General features: G+C 46.2%; 1 protein-coding gene across 3 annotated transcripts in view; it reads right to left on the reverse strand.

The window, feature by feature from the left end:
• PARM1 (prostate androgen-regulated mucin-like protein 1) overlaps nt 1–21,273 on the reverse strand; it is a 113,285-nt gene that overhangs the window by 28,566 nt on the left and 63,446 nt on the right. The window contains exons 1-3 of one of the 3 annotated variants that reach the window (XM_086704844.1): nt 17,809–17,986; nt 11,335–12,060; nt 9,803–9,921 (exon numbers count right to left, since the gene is read on the reverse strand). In XM_086704844.1, the coding sequence (XP_086560970.1) occupies nt 9,818–9,921; nt 11,335–12,060; nt 17,809–17,971 (993 nt within the window). In that variant the 5' untranslated portion in view covers nt 17,972–17,986 and the 3' untranslated portion in view covers nt 9,803–9,817. Of the gene's footprint in view, nt 1–9,802; nt 9,922–11,334; nt 12,061–17,808; nt 17,987–21,273 lie in introns of those variants that run through there. The other 2 variants (XM_025922152.2, XM_086704845.1) reach the window with 2 other exon arrangements.

Here is a 21,273-nt window from a genome sequence, read left to right on the forward strand (position 1 = left end):
TCGCGTTGAAATTATGGAAAAGAATTCCCTGGGGTTCTTGCAGGTGGGAACAACTAACTGCATGGCAGTGGGGAGGAGGAGGAGTGTGGGGGCTGAGAAGTCAGCCTTTTGTGGCCCCTGACTTTCAACAGTAAGGGACCAGGTTGAGAATCTCAACTCGGAAGTCATCCCTTTGTGAATTCCACGGAGGGGGTGAATAATGGATGGCACTGCTTGCTTAAAAGCTGTCACTGATCTCCATGGACTCCATGGACGGGGAGGTTTTTGTTATTGTTCCTTCAGTATTTCAATGAGGACAATGAGGCATGACCATGGATAAATCAATTCTGGGTAAAATAAATCAGCAAAGTTGGCCCAGGCTCTTTTTGAGACTCACCCAGTCTGCAAGGCAAGGCTCAGGGTCCTTTGGGGTTCACCAGCCTTAGTAAGTGAGACCTTCCACACTGGTGTTCCCTTGAGGACATAAGCAAGAAGGAAGGGAGGAACCTCTCAGAGCCCGAGATAGAGACCTAACCCTATTTGCCAAGCGGTGTGCAAATGTATGACTTTTTTTTTAATTTTTTTTTTTTTCGACGTTTATTTATTTTTGGGACAGAGAGAGACAGAGCATGAACGGGGGAGGGGCAGAGAGAGAGGGAGACACAGAATCGGAAACAGGCTCCAGGCTCTGAGCCATCAGCCCAGAGCCCGACGCGGGGCTCGAACTCACGGACCGCGAGATCGTGACCTGGCTGAAGTCGGACGCTTAACCGACTGCGCCACCCGGGCGCCCCAGACTTTTATCATGGAATATGGGTGGAGAGCAGAGAGTTACAGTTTCAGGACACCTGTTCCAATACTTACCTTGGCCAATGGCAGTGACACTAGTGTAATTAATGCAGCCCAAGGACTCAGGGATCTCTGCAGAACCATTAATTAATTTAGCCTTGCCTCCATGTATTTAGTCACCTAGGCCAGGTAGAAATCTGCTTTTGGATATTATTATTTTACCAAATTTTAATTTTTCCCAGACTCAGCCCCCAAGGTTTTAGCGTTAAAAACTTTGGAAAGAAAATAATTTCCGGGGCGCCTGGGTGCCTCAGTTGGTTAAGTGTCTGACTTTGGCTCAGGTCATGATCTCACGGTTCCTGAGTTCAAGCCCCGCAGCAGGTTCTGTGCTGACAGCTCAGAGCCTGGAGCCTGCTTCAAATTCTGTGTCTCCTCCTCTCTCTGCCCCTCCCCTGCTTGTGCTCTCTCTCTCTCTCTCTCTCAAAAATATATAAACATTAAAAAAAAAAAGGAAAATAATTTCCAAACTTTGATGCCTGTAAAGAGAAGAGTGAAACCCTAGCTCCTAACTGGCCACACTCAGGGGCCAGTGGGTCCTTGGCAAAATCCTAGCTCGGCTTTTGTATCCCCGTCTCCCCGCAAGATTTCTTTTCTCCCTGCTAGAAATCTCCAGTTGTTGGAGATTTCTCTACCCTTTCCCTCTGCGTTTCCCAAGTTCCACAAAAGAGTTACTATTTCAAATGTGAACCTAGTTATTTCTCCTTTACACGCTCTTTTGATTATCCTTTTCTGTACTGTGTTATAGATGGGTACTTAAATGGATCCTTATTACCTAATATTTACAGTAATAATCCTTTTGGGAGTCTTAAAGTGTTTTACAAACATTCCATTTTTTTCAAGTTGAGAAAATCAAAGTCTAGAAGAGTCAGACCCTTGTTGGTATCCACACAGAGAGCTGGAAACCCACTGTAATAATAATAATAGCTAACATTTACTTAGTGTGAACTGTGCAAAAGACACTTTATATATACTTGTCTCAGTTAATGCTAGTAAGCACCCTATAAGGCAAGTACTGCAATTCTGTTGTCCTTGTTTCATAGATGAGGAAAACGTGATACTCAACGACAAACAAACTTGTGCACGTCTCCTCTCCAACAAGTGGCGTCTGTGGAATCTGAACCAGGCAGTCTCTTGCCAAAGTTTGTAATTCTTACCCCTCTTGGAGCCTGTCTTCAAAGTGACCCCACAATTTCTCCAAACAGAAATACGGCAAAGTGTTTTTGATGGCCCACCTCCACGGACTCACTGAGATTTTATGATTTTAACCTAAATTCACCTTCAGTTTTGAGACTGTGGTCCCCGCCCCCCCCACCGAAGGTTGGGAGTCTGATGATAAAGGGAAGGTACCGTGACATAAGATGCTGGTTCTTACTGGCCAATATTTTCCTTTCGTGAGACCGGAGAAACAAGGCATGCTGAGGGCAATATCAATTAAGCATCCAGTATGCGTTCTAGAACACACTGGGGTGGGATTTTTACATTCTTATCTGATAAAGATGATGGATTGGTGCCGATCCGTTTTCACTTTCCTGTTATTATTTTATGATGAAAAAGACATGATCTTTGCAGTGCAAAGATTACGGTAAAGGGTCTGGATACAGAACTGGTTCTATTCCAACCAGTTTCCCCAGTGAGACAGTAAGCCACAGATTCGTTAATGATATCAGCTGTGCTTATAAGCTAAATCCCACTCTCTCAGTGAAGCATTTCCAGAATCACTTTAGTCATATACGACTGGTGAAATTATTTGAAACAGAAAGTAAGAAAGTGTTCCATGGAGACAGAAACTCTCCAAATGTAATGAAAGGTGATGCTAAGACAATTAAAATACGGGATGGAGTTGCACCCCTACCAGGTAACAACATAAATGGTAACTAGCTGGTTTCATTACCTTGACGTGTATTTTTTAAAGGATATTTTGGAAATATCTCAAAACCAGATTACGGTTTAGGTAGTAAAAAGTAAACCAAAGGAGAAATAAAAGTCATAGAGACAAGAATGCAGAATAATTTTTACCTAAAATGAAATCTGATCTTTGGAGTTCCTTTGGGCAATTTACTTGGAGTTAACAAACTTTGAGGTTTAGCCTAAGCTTCAAAAATTGGGCACAAAATAAAAAAAAGAAATGTGACTGAGGGTTTTACAGCAATCCATAATCTCATCAGCTCTGAAGTCCATTGGAACCAAAGGCAGGAGGCAGTCAGCAGGTTAGGAAGGAGGTGTGGTGGGAAGGGGCAGTGGGAACCCACAGTGGCAGCACAGAGCCCTTTAGGTCGTCTATAATGATCGCAATGTATTACAGGGGTATCTGTGTGCATGGGAGTTATGAACTAAATGTTTATGCCCAACCCCCAACTCATATGTTGAAATCCTACCCCCGGTATGATAGTATCTGGAGGTGGGGCCTTTGGGAAGTGACTAGGTCATGAGGTGGAGCCCTCGTGAACGGGATTAGTGCCCTTATAAAAGAGTCCCCAGAGAGCTCCTATGCCCCTTCTGCCACATGAGGACACAGTGAGAAGATAGCCATGTGTGAACCAAGAAGTAGGAGGTCTCATCAGACACTGAATCTGCAGGTGATTTGATCCTGGATATCCCAGCCTCCAGAACTGTGAGAAATAAATTGTTTAAGCCACCCAGCCTGTGGTATTTTTGTCCTACTAGCTTGAACTGATTAAGACAGTACGTGAAAGTGTTTTTCTTCATCCTCAATCCAAAGGTCAGGGTTTACGAGGCTAAGAAAATACGTGGATTTATTATCTGAAGTTTGATATTTAGTCATTAAACTATACACTGTTGGGTGCTAGGAATTTCTTTGTGAGCCCAAACAGACAAGGCCCCACCCATAGTTACCTGGAAATGCAGGGTAAACGATGAACAAAGAGCCACAAGCATAAATGTGAAGAAGAGATACAACTGAACTGTGACAGTGTAACCGGAAGACCAGAGCTAGACTGGGGGGCCCAAGAGAGACTTCCTGAACAGGTGATCTGAGCCGCGGAGACCCCAGGAATGAGTTAGAATTAATTGGTGAAGGGATGTGTTTTGGTTCCCAGGAGAAGGTGTGTCAAGAGGGAGATGAGCACGTTCATGAAACGGACAGACGTCAGCGTGGGAGGGGCAGAGAGCAAGGAGTAGGGGGTGGGATGAGGCAGGGATGGCAGGGCTCTGTGGCCTTATGAATTCCATCCTAAGGGCAGTGGGATGTCCCAGAGGGGCTGGGATGCAGGGAGGAGCGAGGGGTGTGTGACCTGCTCAGATCTGTGTGTGATCCTCACTCTGGCTGCTCTTTGGTGAATGGGCAGGATGGGGAGATGGGTGCAGGGGAGCACAAAGAGGGGCCGTGGCGGTGGAATTATGGGAGCTCGGACATGAGAGCAAGAATGAAGTGAAGCGGATGCATTTGGCAGCTACGAAGATTTCGAAATCAACAGTGTTTGGTACTGAGAGGACACAGGGAGCAAAGAAGAACAACCTGAAAAGATGGTGGCACCTGTTATTGAAAGAGGCCAGGCTTGGGCATGCACAGGGATAGGATGTCTGTACCACTGAGCCTAAGACGGATATAATACACTTCAGGATTATCGCTTCCTGACACATTCTGGGCATTCCAAAAGGATGTGATCGGCACATTTGACATTCTTTTAGATGATCTTCTCACTATGTGTTCTTATTAAATCACCATTTTCTCCCTTTAACATATTTTTAATCATCTAAATATGATGGTAATTAACTTACTACAACACACATTTTTTTATTCCTAAAATTTTTCCATGTGTCCTTTAAAAAACATTCTTCCATAATTTGCCTATTTTTGAATGATATGGAAAATTTTAACACTTCAGTGTGACTGTCAACTATTCAAGATTATATAGACCTTGCAAAATAGTTATATTTTGGTTAAATAAGTAAGTAAGTAAATAAATAAATATATTCTTCCATCTTTTTAAGGACTTAATTCTTTCTCAAATCTATACTCATCGTTACGAGTTAATCATGGAGTAAGGAGCTGTCGTGTAGAGCTAAAAGTCCCCTGCAGGTATGGAGGTAGAGAGGTCTAGATGCCCATGCCTGCCGAGTACCCTTTATTTAAGGGTATTTATTAGCACAGTTTGTACTGAATAAAGACGGGGGTTCAGACAAGCAATTTAAAGTTCGAAGGCCTGCGGCACCTGGGTGGCTCAGTCGGTTAAGCGCCTGACTCTTGATTTAGGCTCAGGTCATGATCTCGTGGTTCATGAGCTCTAGCCCCGTGGCAGGCTCTGTGCTGACAGCGTGGAGCTTGCCTGAGATTCTTTGTCTCCCTCTCCTTCTCTGCCCTTCTCCTGCTCACTCTCTCTCTCTCTCTCTCAAAATAAATAAATGAACATTAAAAAAAAAAATAAAGTTCAAAGGCCTTCATCGATTTTCACAATGATATGTCCTCTTTGTAACGGGAAGTATAAGATAGCATAAAGAAGGCCAGTGGATGCTTGGATTTTATAGACAAAAGAGAATATCCCCTTTGCATCAAGCAAAGTGACTGTAATTTTAAAGTTTTCATTTGCGTAAACTGAAGACATTTTGAATATAACTTGGAGCGTGATGTCAGTTAATCTTGCAAGCATTTGCTGAGCACCAAATCATGCACGACACCGTTCAATTTAGTTTATGGGTCAAAACATATCATAGTCATGGTTTCCGCCCTTTTAGAGTTCTGATTTAGTAACACAAGAGGATCCAAATTTAACATATCGTGCATCTCTTTCTTTCTTAAAAACAAAACAGAAACAAACATCAGAACTCATTTGCCCTGCAGAGCCGCTTTGGGATGGCCGCGACTACCACCTGCCTCTCCTTCCATCAGGCAGCCCCACCGCCCCTTGGACTCAGCAGGCCGCACTCCGTCCACGGGGCTTATTTCCACAGTGGTGCTGGAGGCCATCAGTCCTCCCCTGACTTTTCACTTCTGTGATTTCAGGTAGGATGGGTCTAGTGGAATAAACTCTTGACTCAGGGCCAGTTAGGAGAACTGAATGGCAATCCTGGTCTGGGTGCTCAAGTGAAAACTTGAGTAAGCTGCTGAATCTCTTTGGTTGAACAGATACCATCGAGATCACATCACTGGAATGTTCTGAACATCACACAAGGGGCTTACCTGTGTCAACTGCTAGCCTGCCTCTTAGGACACGTATATTCTCAGTCAGCTTCATATGAATATGGATCTCATTCTTCTGCATCGGACAATTGTAATACACAATTTCATGGCATGATAAGCCAAAAGGACCTGAAAGATTGTCTCTCTTATATTTAGTTTATAGCTAAGAACCCTTAAAGTCAAAGTAGTTAAGTGACATGGTTTATCAGTGGCAACAGCAAACTGGAAACCAGGTAGAAACTGGTCTTTGTGTTTCTAGCACTGAACTTCCTGCAACTTAACCATACATGTTCCTGACAACTGAATATTCTTAAAATATAATTCTCAGCATTTTCTTCTCCTGATCAAAAGCTCTTGATGACTCTTAATCGTCTGGCAAGTAAAGTAAACCACCTTATCCTGCTACTCAGGGTCCTCTAACACTTGTTCTGAAATCTTGTTTCCTGCTTCTGCGAGTTTCCTCTCCATGCAGTCTGGGATCCACTAAACTAGGTTACTTGCCATGTTGTGTTCATGCTACATTGTAAGCTCCATGAGAACAGTGATGTCTCATTCATGGCCAAATCCCCAGTACCTAGTCAGATGCCTGACTCATAGTTAAAGCTCAATGAAAGTTTGTTGAAAATGGTGGATACTCTTCATTACAATAAATGTAACAGCAACAGAAATAACAATAACAATAGTAAAATGGCAATAATAATGATGATAAATCATAGTAAAATAATAATCACAGATATTGACTGGGCCATTGGTCAACAGCACTAAGCTACAAATTTCTTTTTTTAAAGTTTATTTCATTTATTTTGGGGGGGGGGTGGGGCACAGAAAGAGGGATAGAATCCCAAGCAGGCTCTGCATCCTCAGCGCGGAGCTGGGATGGGGGTCGATCCCACAGACCGTGAGATCGTGACCCAAGCTGAAATCAAGAGTTTGATGCTGAACTGACCGAGTCACCCAGGCACCCCTAAGCTGTAAATTTCTTAATTAAACCTTATAATAATCCAGTCATGTGGATACTGTTCTTATCCTATTGATGACATGACCAATGCTCAGGGAGATGAAACAACTTCTCTGGTGTTGGTTGACTGACTCTTTCATTCACATGTTCAACAAATGTTACTGAGGGGCTACCCTGTGTCAGGCTCTGTTCTAGGGATTGGGGAGGCAGCCTACATGTTCCTCTTCATGAACAAGCTCTTTGCTTTCAGGGAGCTGACATTCTAATGGCAGAAAACACACACCTACTCACTAAATAAATGAGATAGAAAGTGGTAAGAGATCGTGATGGGATGACGGTTTCATAAAGGGCTAAGGGTAAAGGCTCACTGAGGGGATGACAGTCGAGGTCTTGAGTGATGGAAAGGAGTGAGCTGTGAAAGACCTAGAGGTTTTTAAAATATCTCAGGCAAAGGGAACAGCAAGTACAAAGGACCTGAGGTAAGAGTGTCTCTGGTATGTTCCAGAAAACGGTAAGGCTGCCGGTGTGTCTGCAGGTGAAGGTGGAAGAAGAGAGCAGAAAGACCGCACAGATTAGATCACGTGAACACTGCAGGCGCCTCACAAACTTGGCTTTGGCTCTGATTCAGAAGGTAAGCAACAGGAGAGTCAGAGCCGGGGAGTGACAGGTTCTATCCTGGGTTCTAAAAGGATCTCTCTGGCAAGGATGTAGCTAGTGGGGATCAATTACAGGAATATTAAAATCGTGTCTGTGACCGAAGGCAGAGGAGCCTGGGTTCTGATGGGCTGCATGAGGAGTCTCTGAGGAAAGGAGTCCAGGATTAGCCCAAGGTTTCTGGAAGGTGAGGGAGGAGCAGGTCAGGGGCCGAGGATTTCAGGACCTTACCACATACACATTCAGTGCAAGATGCCTACAAGCCACGCACATGGAAATACGAGTTAGCTGACAGCTGGATGTACACGTCTTTAGTTCACTGAAACGAAACAGGGATAGAACTTTCTGTCTCAAAGTTATCAGCATGTGGATGGCATGGTGAGTCCTGTGGTGGGATGAGATCATCTCAGGAATGAGTGTGGAGAGGTCAGCAGAGAGGAGGGCAGGACTGGCCCTGGGGTTGCTCTGGTGTGGGAGGGGGTGAGAGGCAGGGACTTTGGAGGAGTGGTCAGCGAGGCAGGTGAAGGAATGAGAGATGTGTCCTCGACGTCAGATGGAGACTGCGCTTTAAAGACCAGGGCAGTGACCATCCCTGTCAAATGCTGTGGAAAGGTCAGATCAAGCCAGGCCTCAACCCCTAGACTCGGTAGACGCGGAGGGCATTGGAAAACTCACCAAGAGCAATTCTGGGGCTTGCAGCTGCTGGGTAGATCCTGAACTACTTTGCCACTGCTTCCCTACTTTGCACGCAGGTGCTTGGATCTCCCTTGCCCTGTCTCTCTTTAGGTCCAAATTCCCTTCCTCTCCTAGGACCCCGCTCCTGTGCCCCCTCCATCACAGAACCTTCCCTGATCCCCTAGTCAAATTTCACTGCCGTGGCATTTACCTTGTTTTAGCATTATTCATTGGTGACTGTATCTAGATATTTGTTGAATGGATGAGTCCGTGGGCCAATAAAAGTATGCCATGTGAACTTCATGCAGAATAAGACAAAATGCTAAACAGAAGTGTGGTATTATTACTGTCACAATTAGGGCAGCTCACGCATCTGAACACGTACACCCCCAAACGGTAACCTGCCAGCGTGGTCTCTGGGTGCTGCTGGGCCTGCGGGGCTGGGGGAGGAGGGAGCGCAGAGACACCGGCTGTTGAAAGAAGACTTGATTGTGGTTTTAAGGATCTGGGCTCTGGGCCCAGCTCTACCACTGGGTGGTGTGACCTTGGGTGAGGCCCTCCAAACTTCTGGGACATAATTTCTTCACCTTTGAAACGAACGAACAGATTGTACCCCATCTGCTCAAAGATCCTTCCACACACTTCCGTTTATACTCAGGTTAGAAAGTAATGTGGTCACTCTAATGGTATGAAGAGTTACTTGCGCCCTTTCTCTCTACTCAAACTGCAAAGATTCAAAGACAGGTCTCCCACGTCTCTGCCTCAAGCAGAGTATACTGGTGGATGCAGAGGAAATGTTTTTTGATTTAATAGATCACAAGAATAAATCCTTTCTGGTCTATGAAATGTACACTGGCCCGATCTCTCTTCACCCTGCCACCCATCTCTCTTCTCAAATCGGTCCCTCCTTCCTTCCTTAATTCACCTCGGAGTTGCTACTGGGTGTAATATTCCCTAGAGCTATAAAGGTTCATGACCCAGCTCTGTCACTAATTTTGCACCTCTTGACTCTGTTGGCTTAGAGTTGAGGACATCGAGACACAGGTTCTACAACACAGGCCAGAGCACTGGAACTGGATGGTCTCAGATAATCCAGCCCACGGAACTAGGGTACTTGTAGAAAGTGGTAGGTTGCGTCTGATTCGGGAGATTTATGCATGGCAGGCTCAGAATCTGTGCTCAGGAATCTTAATCCACCATGTCTGAGTATCCCGGAGGGGACAGAACGCGGAGAGAGGGCCATCAGCCAGAAAGCCGAAGACACGGCGTCACGGGGGTGGTGTCGTGGCCTGAACTAGGAAAGAGAGAAGAGACGAAGGCCACTTTGAGCCAGTACTTTGCTGGCACCTTTGACAGGGACAGTCCTTCAGACACTGAGTCAACACCCACCCTGTTTCAGGAACTGGGTCCGTGTTACAGAGGTCACCTGCAGGCTGGGAGCACAGCATCCTACAACACCACACCGAAAGGCACTGTGATGAGTGCTGGCGGGAGGTGTGAACAGGGTGCCAATGGGGATGGGGGCTGCACAGACGAATCAGCCTTTCAACTGGGTGTGCCACTCTCTACTGTACCCTTCTCCACTTTGCTCTCTGATGGGCCCTCTGGGAGGCTGACCTGTATGGACGACATCCATGGGCTTCCCCGTTCTTGGCTTCTGGCTGTATATCTAAGCGAAGGGAGACGGGGAGGGCTGAAGGTTTATTTATTTCACTCTCAGGGTTAGCTGTATCTCTCTCAACCAAGAGTCGGTGCTTCTGTCAAGGTGGTCTGTTCTACAAGACTCTCCTTCTGGGTTCTGGTGACTGTTCCCTCCTCCAAGGCCTGACTCACGACAGCTCTGCTATTATGCTCCCCTGTGGTTACCCTGGACCTTCGTAATTAATTCCTTTACCCCCGTTTGCCTGCCTCGCTGTCTCTTTTGGGACTCTCGCGGATATATTAGGCCTTTGACATCAGAACGCGTAATTCTTCGGGACGTCATCCCCTAGTAAACTCATCTTCCGTGAGGAATCATGTCTTGTTAATCTTAGCCCTCTCTCCCCACCTCCACTGCTTACTGGAGTTTCTGTTCGTAGAGGTTTTCATCGTTAAACGGGAGTTCAAGTCTCCTCGGTCACAGCCATTCCTTTGACTCCAGCTGGTCATGTGTGGCTCTATTCTGAATACTCCCAGGGCAGCCCACAGCTCTGGCAGGACTGTCCCAGCGAAGGGGCCACAGAGCCATTTCCCCCTTCACCTTCTGGCTGCTCTCACCTTATTGTTTCTTGCTCAGGAGGCCAAACGCTCCCACTAAAGCCTATTCCTGCTCAGTACCCTCAAGTTTACCATCTTTACGTCAATGTCACACACATGGGACCTTCGAAGAGACCCTAAATCTCCCTCCGCTGTAATTTCCGAGATTGGAAAATCAAGATAAAAATAATACTGACTTCACAGGGCTGCTGGGAGAATAAAAACAAATCCAATGCCCTGTAAAATTTATTGTCTTTCCCATGAACTCTAGCAGTGACTATAAAGAATCAGCCAAATTCTCTACACACGCCCCCCCACCGCCCCCTCCCTACTTTGCTTTACTGGTTTCCATGAAGTAAGCACTTCGTTAATACACTGAGAAAAATACTAATAACTGACACGTCCTGAGCACTTACTAAGTAAGCACTTCACAGGCATCGCATAGAATCTCCCCAAGGATCATGTACGATAGAACCCCCTGTGTCCCCATTTTACAGATGAGGAAAAATAAGGGCACAAAAAGATGAAGTCACGTGCCCAAGGTCAGGAGCCGGAACTAAAACCTAGGAAGCGTGCCCCAAAGCCACACTGTCACCCCCTTTGCTTATACTGTCTCATCTGCTGCCATTGTCTGTGACATCTGTGAAGACAAATTGTAAAGACTGGCTGTAATAATGAGATATCCTGTAGAAATTATCACGTGACTAAAGGCAAAGTTTGCACTTCTGTGGACATTCTTGTGAATTCAGCTCAGGCACTGCACCGCGAAATTCAAACGTAACCTACTGTGCTGGGTTAGCGGAACCGCATTCTTAACATCTCCAGTGGTCTAGGGACTGAGACTCACCTGAACTTAGAGCATGCTCCACTTCCTGCATGATCACCCCGGGGGAGGCAGTGGTCTCGACGTCGATCAGCATACAGGTCACTTTGGCCGGCACTGTCGCTTGGGGCGTCGTCTCCGTGGGCACAGGCTCTGCCGTGGCATGCGAAGTGGGTGTGTGGTCAGAGCTGTGCTCTTCTGCTGGGGACTCTGGTGTGGCTGGGGCTCCTGTGGGCTTGAGGCTGGTCTCAGCAGAGCTGTGGTTGGTGCTGGCAGAGGAGGCAGACGAAGCCTCTGGGGGTGAGGTTGACAGGGGTGGAGGTGATGAGGCTGCAGCCTGAGGGGAGGTGAGTGCAGGAGACTCCGTGGGGGACTCAGCGGGGGACTGAGCTGGGGTCTCAGAGGGGGACTGCGACCCTGTGGGTGGCACACTTGCCTTGGGAGTGCCTGAGCTGTGTTCTGAGGGCGTGGGTGTTAAGTGCAGCCCCCCGCTTGTTGGGGAGGGGTCTGTGTTCTTGTGTTCCCAGTGAGAGGCCGGGAGGCTGGTGTCCTCCTCTCTGGGCTCTACGGAAACGTTCTTGGGGAGTGTAGGTGTTGGAGCCGAGGTCGTAACTGGGAAGACGGATGTGCCAGTGGTCGGGGAGGCAGGGGGGCTTTGAGGAGAGCTTGTCCAGATGCCGGTCGACGAGATGTTTGTCGGAAGAGAAAGAGGCAAGGGGCCTGATGTAGGCAGGCTCTGGACCCTCAGCCCTGTGGAAAAGCCAGAACAAACGTGGTGAATGCGTGAAAACCCGGGAGGCAAGGCTGCTTTATAGCACGTTCACAGATCTTTCTCATTTTGCATTGCGCCTCCCCAATTGTGCAGGTGACTTTTAAATGTTTTCTTCCCGCTAACCGCTCCCTCCTCCCTTTGTGACTTAGTAGGAACCAGCCCCAAGGCTCCGTAAGAATAATTAGTGGGTCAGGCAACACGAGCCCGGCCAACACACTGAATGAACCCAACTCGTCTCCTGCTTGCTTAGAAGTGTGCCCTTAAAATAGTGAGACTCTCTGAGGAACTGACCTTTATGGGGATTTGTCCAGAATGCTGAGGGGCTGGTTCCCCAATGCCTGCAGTGATACCCAGGGTATGTGCTGAGGGTGGGGAAGGCGTGGTTGGTGAGGGCACAGCTGGAGGAGCTTACTGATTGGCTAGTCCCTCTGAGGGGAGCTCACTGATTGGCTGTTCCCTGTCCCAGGATTGTGGGCTCTGCATTTATGCACAGGGATGCTGGCGCTATGGGCTTGCCGGCTGGCATGAGTCAAGATGTGGACACATCCCTTGTGAAGGAGGAAAGGGGTAAATCCCAAAATAAAAGCTGGGAGGAGGAATTTGAGGTTTGGAAATATCATCTGAGACTGGAACCCAGTTCTTTCAAATTCTAGCTGGGGTCTTTACAATCGTACCATCTTGCAAAATGTTCTCCTTCACATTTTGTAAAATTTAGAATTAATTTTTTCTTCCTTCCTCCCTCCATTTACACATTCCATTTAATTAACTAATTCTTTCATTCAAGTACTTAATAAATGGCTTCTAAGTGCTATCACTCTGCTAGTACTGGGTTTTGATTTTTTTTTTTAATTTTAATGTTTATTTTTGAGAGAGAGAGATAGACCATGAATAGAGGATGGGCAGAGAGAGAGGGAGACACAGAATCTGAAGCAGGCTCTAGGCTCTGAGCTGCCAGCACAGAGCCTGATGTGGGGCTCAAACTCAGGAACTACAAGATTGTGACCTGAGCTGAAGTAGGTCGCTTAACTGACTGAACCACTCAGGCGCCCCTTGATTTCGCTTTTTATGTAAACCATCTTTTGATTGACTCCCATGCCCCTTATCATCCCCCCAACCTTTTCCCCTAGTCGTTGGCACCCTCTCTCACTCAGCTGCTCGCTTAAAAACCGAGTCAACCTTAAGTCAAAACCTTAAGTCATCTCTTTCCCTCATACTGCACATCAAATTCATTGGCAAATTATAATGGCCCAACCTTGAAAACATCCCAACTTAAATCACTTTTCACCACCTCCCCCATTATCTCAACATCACCTGAGCCACCAGTCACTTGCTAGACTATTGCCATAGTCTCTTCATTGGTCTTCTGCTTTCCAGATTTTCTCCCCTTCAGTTACTTTTCACATAGCAGCCAGCATATTTTAAAGTCATCAATCAGATCATGTTCATCAAGTGGTCAAAACTCTCCAAAGCCTTCTATCTGCTGCACCTAGAACAAAATCCCAAACCAATCCCCCATTGTCTCCCCATTCTCTCTTCATCATTCCAGTTGGTCTCTACTCAAATGGCCACCTCCTTCTCAGAGGAGCCTTCCCAGATGATCCTAACTATAATCATTCCTACTCCAGCTAGCTCCTTGCTTATTTTTTTAAAAGATTACTTTTTTAATTGTTAAAATATACATAGCACTTACCATTTCCACCATCTTTAAGGGTACAGTTCAGTGGCATTAAGTACCTTCCCATTATTGTTCAACCATCACCACTAACCCATCTCCAGAACTTTCTTATCTTTCCAAACTGAAACTCTGCACCATTAAATAATAGTACTCTCCTTTCTTCCCTCTCCCCAGTCCTGGAAACCACTATTCTACTTTCTGTCTCTATGAATTTGATTGCTGTAGGTAATGCAAGCAAGTAGAATCATATTATAATTGTCCTTTTATGATGGGCTTATTTCACTTAGCATAATGTCTTCATGGTTCACTCACAGTGTAGCAGGTGTCATAATTTCCTTACTTTAAAAAAAATGTTTATTTTTGAGAGAGAGGGAGAGAGAGAGAGAGAGCGCACATGCACAAGCAGGGGAAGGGCAGAGAGAGGGGGACAGAAGATCTGCTGTGTTGACAGCAGAGACCCCCGATGAAGGGCTCCAACTCATGAACTGCAAGATCATGACCTGAGCCAAAGTCAGATGCTTAACCAACTGAGCCACCCAAGAGTTTCCTTCCCAGAAAATTCCACCCAGAATTTCCTTCCTTTTTAAGGCTGAATAATATTCCATTGTATATATAGGCCACATCATATTCATCCATGCATTCACTGATGGACTTCGATGGTTGCTTCTACCTTTTGGCTACCGTGAATAATGCTACGAATCTGAGTGTACAAATATCCATTTGAGACCCTGCCTTCAATTCGTCATATACCCAGAAGTGGACGTGGTGGGTCATATAGTAATTTTATGCTTGATTGCTTGAGGAACCACCATACCCTTTGGTCATTTTTGTGTTTTGTAAAATAAAATGGTTTCTTCCTGAAATCATTTTATTTATTTATTTATTTATTTATTTATTTATTTATTTCTCTCTCTCTCTTCTATCAGAATATAAGTTCCATGAGGGTATAGGGACATGATCTTATTCATTGCTGTTTGCCTCAGACAGTGGCTAGGTCATAGTAAGTACTCAGTATGTACTTGTAGAAGGAAGGGAGGAAGGGAGGAAAATGAATTAACTTAAGAACTTCATTCAAAAATACCCCAGAATCTCTCTATTCTCTTCTATGTATCCCTTAGTATGGCCACACCCATCATAGCTACCTCACCAATGGCTGCCTCCCGGGTGTAACATGAGGGAAGGAACCTTGCTTTGAAAGTCAGCCTCACTCTATGTCACTCTACCATGACATATACCTATCCTGGATGTCATGTTAGGTCTTCAGCTATTTAACCCTCCATACTCTGAAGAGATATCCTTGACCATATAGGTAATGGTCAACCATGATCAAAATTCATAAGGAATAAAACATGGGCTAGATTCCAGCACAGAGGAAGGGGGGGAAAGATGTATATGGATGCATTCAGGCACTTGGGATAAAACTGCTTACTTCTTCATTCTTGTGCATAGTAGCCTCAGCAACTGATGAAAAGTTGTGCTACCGAATCTATCCTGAAAACATAATTTTCTCATGCTTAACCAAATTTAACATTTGGATTGTTATCAAAGCACTTGGTTTTATCTTACAGAAAAGGAGTTGGTCAAGACCGTAAACCACACGAGGGCGACTGTCCTAGGAAATAGGAAGGCAGACCTCCTAAGTTAGCCACATAATAGTCCATGTTGCTAGGGCGGACTTTTGGCAGTTCTGAAGTGTCAATGGTTTCAGGATGGATACAGATCAAGAGATCTTTCAAATATGGACAAAACAACAGTTGGGACAAAGATTATTAAAATACTAGACCTTCATATGTGACCTCTGGAGCTTACTAGCTCTGCCTCCTGGTAGCTCCCATGGCTCATTATTCTGTGGCCACAGAACAAAAATGGCAATGTTTACTGTTGACAGTATCATTGAACAGACTGGCAGAGGGAGGCAGAAACAGTCTCAGTCTGGTAGGCGAGTCAGAATCTTTGGAAACCTGGGATAAACTAGGAATAAGTCATATACAAAGAAACACTCATTCATTCATTCATTCATTCATTCTTTCATTGAGTAGCTTCTATGTCTATAGCTTGGTCCTCAGGGAGTTCAATATCCAGCATGACGGAAACGACACCTGACTTCCTGAAATATGATGTGGTAAGTGCCTCGCTGAAGCAAAAGCAGGTTAGAGTGGGAGCCCTGAAGTACAATGAATCCAATCTGTACAGGGACCACGGAATGCAAAAATATACAAATGTCATTTTCAGAGGACATTTAGAGAAGTCACAGAAGAGATGACATTTGAGTTGGTTCTGGAAGGATGACAACACACAAGGTGCCACTTAAGGTATGTGATGTTCAGGGTGACACTTGCATTGTCATTTCCAGTGGAGCTAAAAGCTGTACCATGGAAATCATTACAGTGCTAAAAATAACATGCTCCAGTAATTGGTTTTGTTGCTTAGAAATGTCCACTTTCTTGTTTAACCCTGACTAATATACTTTAATAACCCCTACCCTTCCTGCTTCCAAAGAAGACTGGAGGTGGTCATTTCCCATGGCTACCTTCTGAATACTTATTTAAGGTTCTTTTAAATGTTTATTTATTTGAGAGAGAGAGACAGAGAGAGAGAGAGAGAGACAGAGAAAACATGAGTGGGGGAGGGACAGAGTTGGGGGGGCAGAGTGTGGGGAGGGACAGAGGATCTGTGCCCCATATCTTCTGAATACTTACTTAAAATACTTTCCAGTCTAATTCAAGCAATTCCTACTCCTAACGAAACAACAATGCAGGAAGTTGTGACCGTGCTGGTTATCTTCCCTTGAACAAGGCATCAGAAGCCTCTGATTTGCCTCATTTGACGGTACACACGCCATACTGCTCTGATTGCATGGTGGTGGGTATCTTCAGCATGAAGATATCCAAGGCTTATTCTGACTGTCCTAGGGAGTGCCTGCTGTCTTCATCCGCTCAAGCTGCCAGAACAAAATACCATGTCGACTGGACGGCTCTAAGAACAGAAATCTATTTCTCACAGTTTGAAGCCTGGGAAGTCCAAGCAAGGTGTGGGCCTATGCAGTTTCTGGTGAGAGCTCTATTCCACACTTACAGATGGCCACCTTCTGTGTCCTCACAGGGTCTTGCCCCCTGGAGAGAGAGAGAGAGAGAGAGAGAGAGCGAGCTCCCTGCTTTCTCTTCTCACAAAGGCACTAATCCCATCCTGAGGGCCCCACCCTCATGATCTCATCTAATCGTGATCACTTCCCCAAAGCCCCATCTCCAAATACCATTACATTGGGGTTAAGACTCCAACGTTCAGAACCACTGAGAGAGTCTGAGGAAGTATCATTTCTGCTTTCTTACATGTTGGCCTTGTGTTTCCCAAGGGTTACCAAACTGAGTAAGTCAAACAGATAAGGATGTATACTTTCTCAGATTAAAAAAAATTTTTTAGAGCTGAGAGGGCCTACGTGGTGAATGAGTACAGCTCCTCATTTGACAGATGGGGGACAGACTCAGAGTGGAAGTGGTGTCAGTGACCTCAGACTTCTAGGAGGAGGATCTGGGCCACGTTGCCTGGAAAGAATCATTTAGGGACAGAATTGGAAGTAGACCTTCCATCCTCAGCTCCCCCTACTCCACACACACACACACACACACACACACACACACACACACACACAATGCCCTTGACATGAAAATAGTGGTAGAATGTACTGTAGTAACCGCCATTACAGAGGAAGCAAGGAGGCGTCCATAGGAGACGGGGCAGTTGAGTAAGTTAAAGTAATGCAGTGCCCCGTACACCTTCCCACCCAAAGCAGAGTCCCTTTGCCTTGAGGAAAACAATTAGTTCTAATATTTCCTTGAGAAAATGGCAGAACAATTAGGATGAAGAAATCCAACCCATTAATCTCTAAATTAGAGGTGAATTGTGCATTGTTCCAAAAAACAGCGACCCACGTGGTCAGATACGATGTGCGCTGCTTGGCAGTGACAGGCCTCCATGCCTGAAACGGACTGACTCAAGGATTGACTCTCTCAGACTTGGCCTGCATGAGAATTCTAGGGGTATGATGACCAACCGAACGCGATCGGAGATTCCTCCTCGTAGGCTAACGAATGGCAGTCTTTCCTGAAGTGTGGGCAGCTTGAGGCTTTTACGTTGCGAGAGCAGCTGGCAGGCTGATGCTCAGAAGAAGAGCAGATTCTCAGTTGGATCGAAAAGGGACTCACGTCCACGTCCATTGGGCTGTATGGGAGAGACTGATATCCTAGTTTGTGTCACTTGGATGGATGAAAGAAAGGTGTCTGGCTCCAGCCCCGGTTTCTTGCCTTGCTAGGAGAAGGGACTTGGCAGCTGACAGCTGGGGCGGGGTAGGTGAGTTCTCCCAGTGCCGAGAGGAGTCACAGGATATTCCGGGGAAGGGAGTCCACACTGTGCACATGTGTTCGCGTCTCCCCGCCCGACTGGCCGTCAGCAGCAGTCGGGAGCGTTGGCAGCCAGTGGAGAACGAGTGCCCTGAACTGGCACCTTTTCCCGGGCTTCGTGAGCAGCAGCCTGGGTCAGTGCCAGAGTCCCAGGTAGCCTGATTACCTGTGCTGCTTGCCTATCCCCCACCCCCACCCCCGGCATGTCCTTTCCTGCCCTTGCCTCGTCAAGTACCTGAGGAAACATGTGACAGAGCTTTGGCACAATCAGTGAAACTCGATCAAAACGCAGTCAGGCTCTTCCCCGTTGCTGCCAAGTCAGCGTGAGCATTGCCTTTGACTGTGGTCTCGAGGATCACGCCAGGCCTGCCTGGCAGAGGCCCCGTGGCTGCTAAGTGATTGCTAAGGTTAGCCAGACAGCCACGACGGTGAGCTTCCTAAAAGGCCGGCTGGACCCTATCACACCGCTCTGACGGTTGAGAGGAAGAAAGGAAGCCCACACTGGCTTCTCCCTCCACTGAGGATAAAACTTCAAATCCCCAGCAAGGTCTGGAAGGCTCTCCGTGATCCCAGTCTGCCCCTCCAGCCTTGCGCCCCACCAGGCCCTCAAAACACACCAGGCTTTTCCCTTAATTCTATTCCTTCTGCCTAAACAGTGCTCTCTCTTTTCTCTGCCTGACTTCCTCCTATTCATCATTCCAGTGTTAGCTTAAGGGCCTTCGCTGATTCTCCTGCTACATCTCTCCCTCGCCTGCTCCCAATCTCTCATGTGCTCCGAGCACCCAGTCCCTTAACGTCAGAGCACTGCGATCCGCGTGTTAGCTATGTAATTGCTTACAAGAAGCTTGGTTTAATGCGTGCCTCCCTCTTTAGCCTCCAGAATGCACGTGGAACAGGGACTCTAGTGGATTTGCTCACCACGTATACCTCACTGCCTGGCCCATAATAGGAATTCAATCCCTAAAATGACAATATTTTGGCAATCTGAAATATTGCCTCCTGTCTACCTCTCTGCCTTTGCATTTGTTGTTCTTCCCACCCTGAATCCCCTCTTCCCATCCCAATTCCGAGAACTCCAGAGCCTCCCCTCCTCTGTGAAGTTGCCACAGCACTTCACACAGATTTCAATTGAAGCACACTGAGCCATGATTTCTCTCCACATTTGTCTTCCATCCGTTGGGAGCCCTAATAATAGAGACTGCGGCTTGTTTTGCGTGTGTGTGTGTGTGTGTGTGTGTGTGTGTGTGTGTGTGTATGTCTTAGTGCCTGGCACAGAGAAGGGACTCAATAAATATTCATTGAGTACAAACATGGATCCTCTACCCTCTGAAAGACAGAAATGTTCTCTGGCTTATAGGCTGGGCCCTGATAGCACAAATGCATTTTCCCTCTGATTTGTCTGTAAGTTCCATAAAAACCATTGGCTAATATGAAATTGTAGACGGGTCTTGAAACAGACGTTTGCTATTTTTGCTTGCTTGTTTCCACTTTGAAGACTGAAGGAATTTCCCCTCTGTGAGCATGATATAGACCAGAGTTACCAGCTCTTGAAATGCTGGCAATCAATCAGTTGGCCCAAACACAGGCCAGCCTTACCATCTCTTTACAGAATGGACCACCCTTCTGTTAAACAGACAGGAAAAGAGAGAATAAAACTCATCTTAACATGACATATAATTTTCAATATCAAAGCTAGGTCCTAGTGTCCTTTAGTTTGAGTGAAGTCACCATTAGGGACATTCACACTTACAAAAATTGCCCAACCGAGGGCACCCAACACTTCAGAAGGTTCATCTAACATCTGCAAAACCATTACTAATCAGAGTCTGATCCAACCATATGGTATTTGAAGGCTATCGTATGTCTAGACAGAATGTGTATGCCCCAAAGCCATCAAACTGTGTTTAAGAAGACACTTGTTTGAAGTAGAAAAGCCATATTCTCCTCAGTGTTTTGTTTATGGAAATGAGATGCAATTCTAGTCCAAAAAGAGGAAAAATGTTTCTGTTTTTCAGCCGCCGAATCAGAACCTGCAAACCTGGAGTATGACTCAATTTCTCTATCCATAAAATCAGGACTAATGATATCACCAGGCTCCCTGTGGGTGCTGTGAATGCCAACGAGGGAATAACACTTGTGAAGAATGTTGTACTTCCTGGAGAAAAAAAAGTAACATTTTCTTCCTTTTCCCCAGAAGCCACATCTATCTTTGGTCAGTCAGATGTCCCCCAAAACTCATTCTCTTTGGTTGAGTGGGGGTTGTGGTGGTCTGTCTCCAGGAGGAGGCTATGCTGAGCAAGGATGCCAACAGATACCCAAAATTCCAAAGTACCATATTGGGGTTTCTCAGGATAGAGCAATGGAGAGAAAGAGACAATGTAGGGAGGGCGAGAACCTTCTCATCGGCTGTTCTGTGGTTGAGGGGGATATGGGCGTGTACAGTGGGTGGTAATAGGATGGAAGAAGAAGAAAATCTAACACCTCCAAGGGGATGTCCAAAGACTCAAACCCACGAACTGTGAGATCATGACCTGAGACAAAATCAGGAGTTGGACGCTTAACTGAGGGCACCACCCAGGTGTCCCAGGGGACCTTCTTTTAGGTTTCAAATGGCCCCCGTGGCCGAGGCAGCCCTGGTGGAGGTCACCACTGCCTTTTCAGCCTAAATGCACTTGCCCACTTCTTCCCCCAGGTTGTGCCTAGTTCAGGGTGCCATCCATGACCCCTTGTTCCACACAAAGAGCTGGAGCTCTTTAGATGGCCAGCTCCACATCAGTCTGCCTTTGAAAGGACAGTTCTCAAGGGCATCCCAGAATGACGCATCCTGGCATTCTTCTTGGTGAATTAGTAGGCAATCTGGCTAATTACAGGATAATGCCCCAAAATGCAATCAGATATTGTATTCCTGTTTGCCTCACCACTAAAGTTCACCAATGATCACCCAGAGGTCATGGCTCCAGTGCAAACATATTTCCATGACCGGGCTAATGACTCAGAGGAAGTTTCCTCTGAAGGGACAGGACAGCAGATCTTTCTGAGAGAAGACAAATAACCCTTGACATTGGTGGGCCCCCTTCTTCTTCCTACCACCAGTTTTTTTCTAAGAGTTTCCTCCAGAA

This window comes from Puma concolor, chromosome B1 (genome assembly GCF_028749965.1).
Source record: "Puma concolor isolate L17-30 chromosome B1, mPumCon1.1.hap2, whole genome shotgun sequence".
Classification (NCBI taxonomy): domain Eukaryota; kingdom Metazoa; phylum Chordata; class Mammalia; order Carnivora; family Felidae; genus Puma; species Puma concolor.